The sequence below is a fragment of the Gymnoscopelus braueri genome (assembly GCF_963280865.1).
Source record: "Gymnoscopelus braueri genome assembly, chromosome: 2".
Lineage (NCBI taxonomy): Eukaryota > Metazoa > Chordata > Actinopteri > Myctophiformes > Myctophidae > Gymnoscopelus > Gymnoscopelus braueri.
This window is the reverse complement of record NC_137604.1, coordinates 24,891,981-24,905,370: the sequence shown is the minus strand read 5'-3', so window position 1 is coordinate 24,905,370 and position 13,390 is coordinate 24,891,981. Positions and strand designations below refer to the sequence as shown.

The 13,390-nt window shown below is 42.2% G+C and overlaps 1 protein-coding gene across 2 annotated transcripts in view; it reads right to left on the bottom strand.

The window, feature by feature from the left end:
• The window catches only part of wdr19 (WD repeat domain 19), an 18,330-nt gene extending 9,205 nt beyond the window's left edge, over positions 1 to 9,125 (bottom strand). For both annotated transcript variants that reach the window (XR_013934287.1, XM_080446620.1), the window contains exons 1-18: positions 9,046 to 9,125; positions 8,163 to 8,254; positions 7,425 to 7,490; positions 7,197 to 7,322; positions 6,705 to 6,820; positions 6,426 to 6,541; positions 6,056 to 6,136; positions 5,526 to 5,638; positions 5,174 to 5,347; positions 4,862 to 4,932; positions 4,536 to 4,708; positions 3,616 to 3,736; positions 3,338 to 3,444; positions 2,801 to 2,917; positions 2,444 to 2,599; positions 1,766 to 1,913; positions 930 to 1,143; positions 175 to 334 (exon numbers count right to left, since the gene is read on the bottom strand). Coding sequence is in view for 1 of the 2 variants with exons in the window: in XM_080446620.1 (XP_080302746.1) it covers positions 175 to 334; positions 930 to 1,143; positions 1,766 to 1,913; positions 2,444 to 2,599; positions 2,801 to 2,917; positions 3,338 to 3,444; positions 3,616 to 3,736; positions 4,536 to 4,708; positions 4,862 to 4,932; positions 5,174 to 5,347; positions 5,526 to 5,638; positions 6,056 to 6,136; positions 6,426 to 6,541; positions 6,705 to 6,820; positions 7,197 to 7,322; positions 7,425 to 7,490; positions 8,163 to 8,254; positions 9,046 to 9,051 (2,157 nt within the window). In the remaining variant the exon portion in view is untranslated. The remainder of the gene's footprint in view (positions 1 to 174; positions 335 to 929; positions 1,144 to 1,765; positions 1,914 to 2,443; positions 2,600 to 2,800; positions 2,918 to 3,337; positions 3,445 to 3,615; positions 3,737 to 4,535; positions 4,709 to 4,861; positions 4,933 to 5,173; positions 5,348 to 5,525; positions 5,639 to 6,055; positions 6,137 to 6,425; positions 6,542 to 6,704; positions 6,821 to 7,196; positions 7,323 to 7,424; positions 7,491 to 8,162; positions 8,255 to 9,045) is intronic.
• Between the last annotated feature and the right edge of the window lie 4,265 nt (positions 9,126 to 13,390).

Genomic DNA, 13,390 nt, shown 5'->3' with positions numbered 1-13,390 from the left:
GGCAGAGCAGAAGAAAATGATGAAGAGGACAGTAGATCTTCCTACTGACAAGACAATATAAAATAGAAACTATACGTGTGTGTGTGTGTGTGTGTGTGTGTGTGTGTGTGTGTGTGTGTGTGTGTGTGTGTGTGTGTGTGTGTGTGTGTGTGCGTGTGCGTGTGTGTGTTTTACCTGGATATCTTGCAGTGACATAACCATGCCAACGTTACCACTCATGCGGTAGACCTGAATGGCCAGGTCCACCTCCATGTGGACCAGACAGGCTTGGCCCATCTCAGCCCAGTCGGCTGCACTGCCGGCGGACTTACACAGATCCAACGCCTCCGAGAACCTGGAGAGAGGACACAACGAAATATGAATATATCCAGGGGTGGATCTCAATCATCTGGATGAAATGTTAAATTAGAATATTCCAAAAGCCCCGCTAGCACCCCTTAGAGGATGTTTGTGCACAGGCCATTATAAATAACAAATGCCTGGGTGTAGCAGTGGTTCCTAAACGGTGTGCTGTGAGACAAGTCCAGGTGTGCCTTGGGACATGTTGTGACAACAACACATTATTGTAATAAATAAAACTATACAAAAGTTAGGAATTGTTTTTTAATTTTGTATATCAGTATTTTGCGCGAACTCATTATCGGAAACAGAGACAAATCATATACTCTAAAAATACATATTTCAAACACGTTCAACCAGCATTCCTATTTTGAGCATGTCATTATAGGCGAAGTAAATACAAGACATTGGGCACAAAAAGTTGGAAAAACACTGATATAGAATACTGTCTCTGTCGGGTGGAAACCTCATACAGTATGATAAGAGGTTTCTGCCCGACAGCAACGATAGACATATACACACACAGTATATACTGTATGTATTTATAAGATATGCATCTCCTTGTACTGTGGCTGTACACTGTGACTGACCTCTTGAGCATGAGGGCCTGAGAGAGCTGCTGGCTAAGCTCCTGGGGACTGAGAGGCTGCGTGCTGGTCGGCTGTCTGAGGAAGGAGTGCGTGCTCAGCACCACCTCGCTGGTGTTCCCACTCGGCGTCTGACAGGTCAGCTCACCGTTGTACAGCAGCAGGGGCTTGTGGGAGAAAGGCAGCGCGGTGTTCCCCACCAGCACCACCCGGAAACCTAGAGAGAGAGAGAATATTTTACTGACATTTGATTTTTAACTAGCGTTAACGTCATACTGTGCAACTTTTTTCAATTAAACATGTTAATTGTGATATAATCTGTCACTGGTATACATATATTTTGAACAATAACCATTCCACATGAATGTTTATTTTATTTATTTATTTTTAGATACATTTCTGGGCTTTTTATGCCTTTATTGTTAGTATAGTAGTTTGACGGGAGAGAGAGATGGGGAGTGAGACGCAGCAAAGGCAGTCGGGATTGGGACTCGAACCCACGACGCACTGTCAGACTACATCTACAGTCTAGGTGCCTGGACCGCTACGTCAGCCGTCTGGGCCATGTTTGTTTGTTTTTGACAACTTCTCTAAACACAATTTTAGTTATGAGTGTCTGCCCCTGACACCAAAATGACGCAGGCTTATTCATCTATTTTAAAGTCAATAGGGGAAAGAATGTCTGCGTTCCAAAATATCCTTGGCACTAGGAACCTGCAGCCGTACTTCTATGATTTTGTTTCAAACTGATTTCTAGGGATCACAGTTCTTACAATTGAGTGTGTGTGTGTGTGTGTGTGTGCGTGTGAGTGTGTGCATGCGTGTGTTTATCTTCCTACCATGTATGGTGGTTTTGTGCAGTGCGTAGGTGTAGACCTTGTCATCATCATAAGCTACAAACACTCCTCTGTCACCAGGCCAGTTCTCCCACAGCACTCCTGTGATGGTGGGGGAGAAACTGGGGAGCTCATAGCAGTAGTCTCTGGGCTGGATGGGCAGACACACACACACACACACGCCAAAATCCTTATTCCAGTCCAAACTCCATCCTTACAGTACATTTCCATCTGATGGAAAGCTGAGCTGCAACAAGCATCATAAACCACAGAGGCCTACTGCAGTCTCAGCATCCATGTCCATGTTCAGGCCAATTACCATCATCTAAGCTTATTAATATAACTAATATAATAATCTGTGTGAGAATACGAAATATATAAATATAAGTATATCATTGCTGTTTGGCAGAAACCTTGTATCTCCATGTTTCATATTTTTATGTTTTTCATAAATTAATGCCCTACTTCATCATACAAGAGTGTCACAGAAAAGTGGTGAAAATAGCAGATCTACAAGCTCACAATGTGTTGCACCGCAACAAATGATGAGCTTGTAGATCTGCTATTTTCAAATGTTTTTCAAATAATAATAAAAAAGGAACGATTTAGGTTTCCACCCGACACCGACGATATATAGAATTCCAGTGTCCCAGTATGCCAAACTACATGTGCTGTACTAACATTGACGGGAGACAACAGGCAGCCACCATTCTCCTCATCGATGAAGACCATCCGTGTGCCGTTGGGGTCGGGAAACACTTTCCTCACACCCACCGTGTGGCTGTAGGTGCTCACCGTCTGCCAGTCCTCCAGCAACACACACAGCACACTGCCCGACTGACACAAACACACACACAAACAGAATTTGTCCATAAAGGATACAATGTAATAAGAGAGAGGAAAGCGGTGCGACATAGGTGCTGAGAGGGGGGAATCGACACAGAAACTGTGTGGCATTCATCAGTCGGTTAAAAAGACAAAGAAAGACAAAATAAAAAAGACAAAACGCTACACGAGGTGTTAGCTGTAGGGACCTACATCAGTGCCATAATACAGGAAGTCAGCAGTGAGGGCGTGGCACAGGATCTTCCCTTTCGTGTCATCGTCTGGAAACAGTTTCATATGGCACTTGTTCTCTTTTTCCTCAGACTCCATCTATAAACACGCATGCACGCACGTACACACACAAACACACACACACACACACACACACACACACACACACAAAATAGATTGGAGTAAAAGGGTACGTGGCCAATGAGACCATTAATCTGTCTAAACATGCTAAATAACACACTTAATAACAGACATCTGTGGACAAGCAAACAGCATACATCTATCTAAATAACATACATAGTATGCATATGTGAACAAGTAAACAACACACATCTGGATAACATAACTAGTATCTATCTAAATGGGCAAACAAGTACTGATATAATGACATACAGTAAGGAGTGCTAGGACTTAAGCTAGAGTCTGAAGTCTGAGTTCTCAGACTGCTGAGGACAATGGGGAGTGAGTATGCATGTACACACACGCACATGCACGCTCGCGCACGCACAGTGTCCTCACCATGTGCACCTGTACTTTTCCTTCGAACAGTGCTGCTGCATAGTCTGCGTTCAGGCACATGCTGGCTATTGTCCCCAGGTATTCTATCTCTGTCAGCCTGCTGTAACCTGAGTGACGCAGAAACAAACAGGGTCTCACAAATTCAATGTGTTTGCACACGCCATTAATGAATGAATGTGCAAACATTACACATTTGATTGCCTTATGCACAAGCACCCACAAATACACGCGTATACATGCACATGCGAGCAAGCTTGCGGAGACACACGGACACACACCAGGTTCGTGGTCTGTGAGAGCATAGAACCAGGCCCTGTTGTTCATGCCCACAGCCAGGTGGAAAGGTCCCACAGCGATGAACGTAGGCTCCACCTCCACTGCTACTGCAACTGGACTCTCCTGAGGGATGCAGGGGAAACAACGGAGAAGGAATCACCACTCTCACCCTGGGGAACGTCCCGGTTTTGAGCATTTCATTATAGCCGAAGATTTTAAAAAAGTTTCAAAAATGGCCAATCTACAACTTGTTGTGAGCTTGTCGATCAGCTATTTCCAAAGATTTTTTTGAATAGGGCTTAAACAAAGCTACACTTTGTAACTTTTATTTTGACCACTCTGTATGGTAGAGTATGTTAAAGCGGCACTATGTAACTTTTGTTTAATGAATACAAATTTATTTTGTCCAATCTGTATGTTAGATTATGTTAATACAATATAACTTATACAATTGGGGTGGTTGTATTTGTTTTTGTCCCCCTGCTCTTCTATTGTCTCACCTAGAACACAGGACCTGACACGAATTTTGACCTGATGGTCAAGATTCAATTTATCCAGGACATGCGCGGGGGAACCAGGTTCGAATCCCCAGTAGGAAATGAATGTTAAAGAGTGCACTCTGCACTTTAAACAGCAGCTGTACAGCTGGATGTGTGTGTTCAGGATGGTTTCCTAAAACCACTTCATTTGTGCCGGTTTCCAAGAAGAGTTTTAGCAGCACAATGCTGTTTCACAGTCCCCTTCATCCAGCCAAGGACAAATTGTGCTGGAGCACTGATGTATGGTATACGTGTGTGTGTGTGTGTGTGTGTGTGTGTGTGTGTGTGTGTGTGTGTGTGTGTGTGTGTGTGTGTGTGTGTGTGTGTGTGTGTGTGTGTGTGTGTGTGTGTGTGTGTGTGTGTGTGTGTGTGTGTGTACTCACCCCCTCCACCTGGTTGGAGACGGTGACCTCCAGCAGGGATGTAAGGTAGGCCAGCCTGGTGCCAAAGCTGTCCCCCAGGATGGGCAGCCGGGTCAGGAACACATGCAGAGTTCCTCGCTGGGTGGACACAGCCAATAACTGGCCGTCATCTGTCCAATTCATCTGGTCCAGACCTGGAAGGAGAGAGGGAGAGAGAGACAGATTGTCAAAAAGAAGAAAGGGAGGGGGGCTTTGCCGACATTGGCAGAAAAGGGAATATTGTGTTCAGGTTCATTCAAAATGCCTTGTCGGGGGTGCTCTGTGGTTGAATAGAAGAACTGTCTCACCTTTATTTTCGTCATCTAGGTGAACTATGTTGCTGATATCTTTAAGATCAGACAGTTCATGGATCTTTATGCTGCAAAGACACACACATGCAACCACACACACACACACACACGTTTTGACACATATATGTAACATATAGCACAGTCTTTCTTGTCACTCTGATGCCTGATTTATACCTGCACACCATCGCGTCATATTTTGAGGCTGTAAATCGGCTATTATTGATGCATGACACCAGGGCACAACTAAGTATAAATAAATCAGACGTGAGGGTCTTGTGTGCGTGCGTGTGTGTTCGTGTGCGTGTGTACCAATTGTCCCCACAGGAGGCAGCCTTATTTAAGGACGAGGAGATGGCAACACTGTTGAGGCTGTCTTTATGGTTGTGAGCCTGGTAAAGTTCCTGGCCAATCTCCAAGATGTGAGTGGAGATAACCACAAAGTAGCCATGAGAGAACCCAATCAATATATACCCATCACCATACCTAGGGGGAAGGGAGAAAAGAAGATCATGGTAGAATAAGAGACAGGGACAGGAACAAAATATCTACATTTTCATCAAACATTGGTCTGTGTGTGTGTGTGTGTGTGTGTGTGTGTGTGTGTGTGTGTGTGTGTGTGTGTGTGTGTGTGTGTGTGTGTGTGTGTGTGTGTGCTTCACACCAACGGTAAGCTACAATGTGTCCGTAGCGAGGCTGGAAGGCCAGTTCGATGGGGTTGTCAGGGTCGCTGAGGTTGAGTAGGAACAGATTCTTCTTCCCAACAGAAACACTCACCTGTAAGCGTCAAACATTACAGCCAGATCAGCTCAATCATTACTCCTACTGACCTGCCATATCCTCTCCCTTCATTCACATATATTAGCAGGGTATAAACCATACCTAGAATAATATACAACCTCTCTTGAATTCTGAATTTTACTGAGGGTTGAAACCCTTTTATGGATGTACACACTTCACCTGAATTAAACAAAACCACCATTTATCAATAGGTTAACATTCTAAAAGATTCTGAAAATGTAATTTGCTTTTGCTGAACAGTAGTCTTGCGTAGCCAGACAATCAGAGATAATCTCCAACTACTAATACGTCACTGGTCACATCTAAATTCAGTGGCTCATATTGTGTGGATCCAATTCAGGCAGGGCTACACTGTTACTACTACACATAGATACAGGAACACAAAGTACTTACAGTGCTCTCCCCTGGAGATGACCTCTCATCGGTCTTCATCAAAGAAAAGAATACATCAGCAGGCTCGCTACGCAATGATGTCTGGCAAAGGATAAGAGAGAGGACACAGTTCAACCTGGTGTCCCTATTTTGCGGATGTCATATACAGTGGTGAAACTTTCAAAAATGTCTAAAAATAGCAACTCAGCTGTGACATGGGCCCTTGATATAAGTACAGATTAGAACTGTCTTTCTGTGTGTGTGTGTGTGTGTGTGTGTGTGTGTGTGTGTGTGTGTGTGTGTGTGTGTGTGTGTGTGTGTGTGTGTGTGTGTGTGTGTGTGTGTGTGTGTGTGTGTGTGTGTGTGTGTGTGCGCGCGCGCTGTACTGTACCTGTCGGATGGTGTCCCCCTCGTGGCTGCTGATACTCAGAGTACGGTCCTCACTGCCTAGGGCCAGTAGATTTTGAGTGCTCCAACACCCACAGGTGATCCTTTTGGTGTGCTTACCTAGAGGTACATGTGCATGTCAACATTTGCACCTGTGGTGAGGGAGGTGACAGGGAAGAATGACGAAAGTAGGAAAAGAAGGAAGGAAGGAAGGAAGGAAGGGAACAAAATCTAAATAACATAATATAGTCGGGTACAGGTGTTGCATGCATGTGTGCATTACCCAGAACTGGGATCTTGCGGGAGGTTTGCTGGTTGTATATCAACAGGTTTCCCTTAGCTGTCCCAACTGCCATCACAGGACTGACTTTTGACCAGATGATGAAAGACATCTGATCTCTATTGAATCCAACACAACAGCAGGAAGCCGGGCACATTACAGTTTAGATAAGAGGTGATTATGAATCTATATCTAAGTCTATAAAGCGTCTATAAAAGGGACTGTCAATAAATCTATTCAGTGATGGTGGATGGAAGCACTAAGCATTGGTACTGGAAATTGAGCTGAACATTAAAATGACATTAACATCTAATTCCAACAACTACATATATAGCACAAGATAAATTCAAAACTAAAAAAAGGTTTGGTAAAAATAATAATAATGCTGAAACAAGGCAGAAGTAACAGACTTTCACAGTTTACTCAGATCTATATTTATAAACAATATGAGCGATTATCTGAACATAGATTGTCTCTGATGTGCTAGTTACACACCTCATGCCACTGTCAATGTGTGATGTCTTGTTCATACTGGCGTCCCAGAGGTAGATAAAGCTCGACTTCTCAGCTATCACTGCCAGGATGTCCCCATCCTTATCCCAGTCCATTCCCACACAAGTCCTGGAGACAGGGAGAGAGGAGAGTAAATCAGCTCAAACTACTGAAGTATGTGAAACCTGACCTCAACTATATTATACAATTAAAAACACTAGATGCTCTTACCCTGGAAGGCTGAGTTCGTTCCTTTTGTGTCCATGTCGATCAAATATTTTCACTGTGTTGTCACTTCTGGAAAGTTACATGAGCCATTATTGAGTAATCGTGTAGAGGTGTTTTATATATAAATTATATCAGTGGTGTAAAGTAACTAAGTACATACAATGTACTCAAGTACTGTACTTAAGTAAAATGTTGAGGTACTTTTACTTTACTGGAGTATTTCCAGAAAAGTTCCACTTTTACTCCACTACAATTATTTGAAAACGTTTAGTTACTAGTTACTTATAGATTTAGATTATTATTACAAAACATACATTAACCACTTCAGCCGTAAATACATTTTGGCCATTTGAAAATAGCCGATCTACAAGCTCAAAATGCGTCGCATCTCGACCCATTGTAGATCTGCTATTAGATCTGCTATTTTCAAAAGATTTTTCTACATTTGAAAAGTTGTGTAATGGGACATTCTGCATAATGAGTACTTTCTACTTTTGGTACTTTAAGTATATTTTGATAAAAAATACTTTTAATCAAGTACATTTTGAATTCCGGACTTTTGCTTGTAGCAGAGTATTTTTACATTGCAGTATTGATACTTTTACTTCAGTAAAAAAAAGTGAGTACTTTTACCATCACCATATTTTAAAGCAATATCGCAACAATTAATCAATGGGTTAGTTGTAGGAGTGCTACACATATGACTGGGGGCTTCTAGGGCTACGACCACAGCATACTCACCCTGCAACAGCGATATAATTCCCGAGCGTTTTCTGCCATTTATACTGAATGCTGGAACCTTGCCAGGCACTGTCCGCTAGGGTGAAAACACGCTGTTGATGATGATATAAAGTAAACATGTCAGTCAGGCGTACAACTTACTGGACTGACACTAGCATCATGAGACTGCCTGGTAACCAGTTAACGACAGGCTAGCTTCTAAGTAGCCCTGATACATGACTGACAGTCATGGGTGAACTTCAACATAGTATTTGAACTTTCTCCCTTTTTGCCCGTCCATCTACATAAACGTTCAGATTTCTAATATAAAGTGCTTACCCCATGGCCATAGATGTTAAAATTATGTACGGCCTCTCAGAAGTACCCGTATCTTCCGTATTGTTCAATAAAAAGCATTTTAATCCGATTGGTGGCCATTTTCATCATTTTCTCCATATGCTTACAACGATGATATCCTACCGGTTGGGAGGTGTACTGCACTCTGATATATTATAACTCTAAGAGAAAATGGCCACCGATCGGATTAAAATGCTTTTTATTGAATAATACGGAGGACTTCTGAGGCCCGTACGTAATTGTAACATCTATGGCCATGGGGCAAGCACTTTATATTTGAAATCTGAACGTTTATGTAGAAGCCCGGGCCAAAAGGGTGAGAAAGTGAAAACACTATGTTGAAGTTCAGCCATGACGGTCATGACAGATGACCGTCTTGGATCCATGGCTAGCTTCTAAGTAACGTTAACTATAAACGGTAACGTTAGGTACATGTAACCGTGTAAAGCAGCAGCCTGCTAACTTGACCAAGCCGAGGGCGGAATAAAAGCACTAGTTGTCTTAAACGCAAAAGTAATGTTGTTTAAATTATTCTCTTCTCACCCACCTTCATTTTGATCTTATTTATTCATCCTTTTTCTTCAAAACATCTTCGCAGCAACAGTTGTGCGTTTCCCACAATGCTTCACTCGAAGCGTCTGCAGAAGCGATGTCATGGCAACAGTCAGCAGCCAATGAACTACAAGCTGTCAGCGTTGCCATATTTTGTGAGAGAAATCCACAAAAAACGCAACCTGCAACTACCAATATTTACAAGCAACTGTACAGAAAAAGATGCCCAAAGTCACTTATAATAAGCCGACATGGCAACACGACAAGCCGTGTGTGTTTGAGCGCTCGTCAAGTAAGGTAGAGTCTGACTTCCGGTCATTGGACTTCAAAATAAGAGTTAAAGGGATATATCACTTTAAAAAAAACTTTGGGTCATTTTATCGTCTACTCAGGCTTTTGTGAGCCCCCCAGACCGTTTTTAAGTTGCTTGATTCAGTATTTAGATATTTGATATAAATTTTATCAGACACGCCCCCTTCCTATACAAACCCATTATAACTTCAAACTCCATTTTTAACATGTTAGATTTATCGAAAACACCTTGCTTCTGGTGACTCACCCTGCCCTCCTAATACGCAAGGGAGCCGTGTTTTTTCGATATTTTTTTTCATCACAACTTTAACTTTGAGAAAATGATTGAAGGACCTGATGTGGAGGACTCACCAATACAACAGGTTTATCATCTATTAAAGGTGTAGCTGCCATCATGATTAAAGTTCATATTATTATAAATAAGTTAAGTTCATAATGTTTTTGTTTGGTCAATTCATGTTTGGATTGTTCTCTTTGCTTTTGCTGTGTGTTTGAGTTGCTGTGAGGTCTAGGGTCACACTGACCTGGCAGCTGAATTAGATCAGTCAATCAAGCAATCAGCAAGGGTGGTTTAGATTTGGTTAATTACCAGAGCAGGGGCAGAGTCAGTCATTCTGCTCTGAGCACTAGAGCATGCAACAAGCAAGCTGAAGATGTCGAGTGTTGTTGGAAGCTGTTTAAGTTACTAAGATTAAAAGAAGAACTGTTTAAGTTAAAGAAGAGATTTAAGTTAAGACAAAAGAAGAAGATTTCAAGATTGTTTCCCCCATATAGTTTGATGCGGCCAATGAGGTAATCATTGTTGCCAGTGTATTTGTTTGTATGTTTTGTTATGTTTGAGAAATGTGATACCAAATTAATGTATGCTGTATTTATGTTTATTTATTCAGTTCTCACGGCATTTAGTAATAAATGACTGTAAAAGAAAAGAAAACCTTGTGATCGTATCTGTCAACCGGAGGGAAGCTACAGTGAGAACTCAGCCTGCTCGACACGAGGAGAAGAGACAGCCTGTCTGTGCCTGCCATCGACCGAGCTGCAAGCAAGTTTCCACCGACACCGACAGTGACCAGCATTCGAACAGATAAGACTGTGCTTACACTGGCATCCCAGCAAGTGGAGTTCGGGAGCTTTGCGTAGTTAAGCCAACAAGAAGTAACACATTTAAAACAAGTTAAATGATGATATATGGAGTAACCTCGTCAACTGCTTTAAAAGGACTCTATAAGTGCCAAAAAGGGACATTGTTATGCACATGTTTTATGTTCAAGTTGTCGCTGATTTCACCACAGTCATTTACTATTAAGCAAGTTTGAAGTGTAAATGACATGTAAAGACTCTTAAGTGCTAAAAGGGTGAAAATATTCTGGTGTTATATTACATTTTGATTTCATCATAAGTGATTCACTCCTAAAGAATTTAAGTGACTAATATATTACAACCAAGAGTGATATAAGTTACCAAGTGTTAAAAGAAGTGTCGTCCAATTTCATTGGGTTAATTCATTTTAAGTTCATGAGTACTGTGAAAGAGTTTATGATACTTTAGGTCATTCTAAAGTTACTAGGTTAAAACTTTATTGGCAATTTCCTTGTAAGTGAAAACAATTTATTTGTAAAAGGGTTTGATATATTCTAAGTTCATTACAAGCTAAGTTAATTGCAATGTTGTTGCAATTTTTAAAACCTTAGTAATATTTCAAGTTAAGCCAGTTAATTTAACTGTTGTTTTTTGTTTAAGTTTAAAAGCTACTAAATAGAAGGCTTACAGTCAATTTAAAACATTACTAAATATGTCTGAGCACGAAGCCAATGGAACTAATTTGAACAATACCATTAGTATTGAAGCAATAGTGCACCAGTCTGAAAACACTGATAATGCACCTTTAGACACTAACCCACACAAGGAAATTGAGGTACTAGAAGAGACCCACGATGCTGCAGGAGAGACCGAAGATGCTGCAGAGAAACTGCGAAGAAGCCAGAGAACCCGAACGCTTACTGAAAGGGGTCAAGACCTCGAAGACAAAATAATTAGAAATCTTCAACATCACTTCACAACTTCCTATGAGAAATGGAAATCTATTGCAAAAGAGGCTAAGCAATTATTCAGTGGACCTTTGGACAATGCCATATTACAAAGCATTATGACCAAGATCAACTGTGCTGAGAAAGACGTAACGCAAGCTTATGTAGACTTACGCCGACACATTACCCCTGATAATCAGACCCGCCGTCGAGTCGACACTTGTGTAGCGGTGTCAGAAAAGATCCTGACACGGGCTTCTAATCGCAAAGACAAAGATCAAGAGACTTTGAGCGACACTAGCACGTTGTTCTCATTCAGTGCAAGTCAAAGTTCAGCGTCTGCAAGTAGGTTAACCATGAGATCAAGACGCTCAAACCAGTCCACTGCAAAGAAACAAGAAGCTGCGGCAGAACTAGCTGCAACTCAAGCCACTTTGGAAGTCCTAGACGAAATGGAACATGAGAAGCATCAGCTTGAAACCCTTGAAGCTGAGAACAGACAAAGGCTTGCAACCATTGAAGCTGAGAACAGACAAAGGCTTGCAACCATTGAAGCTGAGAACAGACAAAGGTTTGCACTGCAAGAAGCGGAAAATGCTGCAAGGCAAAGTGCTTTAGATGAGAAGCGCAGGCAGTTAGAGCGTTTGGACGCAGTTAAGAAAATGAATGCTGCAAAGGCACGACTACAAGTGTATGAACAAGTGGGCTCAGATGACGAGATATTAGAGTTGTTCCAAGACAGCAAATCTAAGCAACTGACACCCGCACCTAAGTCAAGAAGTCTTCCAGTGCAACCAGTGGCAAAACCACAACATGTCTCGCATGCACAACTGCCTACGATAACCCAAGCTACCACAAGGAGCCAGCCTGCTACTAATGCTCAGCAGATGACACAAGCAGTCATGGGGCAGCCTGCTGCTGATGCTCAGCAAGAGGATAGCGCTACAGCAATCGCCAGAGCAATTGCAGAGTCCATCAATGCAAGCCGATTGCCTGTACCAGAACCTTCAGTTTTCAGTGGAGACCCACTAAGATACAAAGACTGGAAAATGTCATTTCAAACATTGATAGGCAGAAAGAACATTCCAGTAAATGAGAAAGTCTACTATCTTCGCAAGTATGTCGGCGGACCTGCAAAGAAAGCCATAGAGGGTTATTTCCTGTTAGGCACTGAAGCGGCCTATCATTCAGCATGGGACATTCTTGAAGAAAGATATGGAAGCTCATTTGTGATAGCTAAGGCCTTCAGGGATAAACTTACCTCATGGCCGAAGATAGGACCCAGAGACAGCATTGAACTGAGAGAGTTCGCAGACTTCCTGCAAGGCTGTCAATCAGCGATGTCACAGATTAAAGGCCTAGAAGTCCTAAATGACTGTGCCGAAAATCAGAGAATACTTGCCAAGCTTCCTGATTGGCTAACAGCCAGTTGGAACAGAAGGGTCATGGATACTCTAGAAGAGAGCCAGGAATTTCCTAGCTTCAAACAATTTGTTAAGTTTATCACAAAAGAAGCCAAGATAGCTTGTAATCCAGTGACCTCTCTTCATGCTCTGAAGTCAAGTGATGGTGAGAAGGTGAAGGCACCACCAAAGACACGAAGTGTTGGTGCAAAGGTACTGGCAAGCTCATCTGAAGAGAAACCAGATGTTAAAGGGTGTGTCTTTTGTGAGATGTCGAACCATGGCATTCACACATGTCGAAAGTTCATGGCCAAATCAGTTGCAGAACGAGTCAAGTTTGTGCAGACCAACAGATTATGTTTTGGATGCTTGAAATCAGGTCACCATTCAAAGAACTGTGAAAACAAGAGTGTCTGTGACACATGTAAAAGGAAGCACCCTACCTGTTTACATGAAGACCGTACCAAGGACGACGGAAAGAAAGTACAGAAGGATGACGGAAAGAAAGAACAGAAGGATGACAAACGAAAAGAGAGTGAGAAGCACTCAAAGGACAAAGAAAGGTCAAAGGACAAGGCGGAGTCTAAACAGACCAATG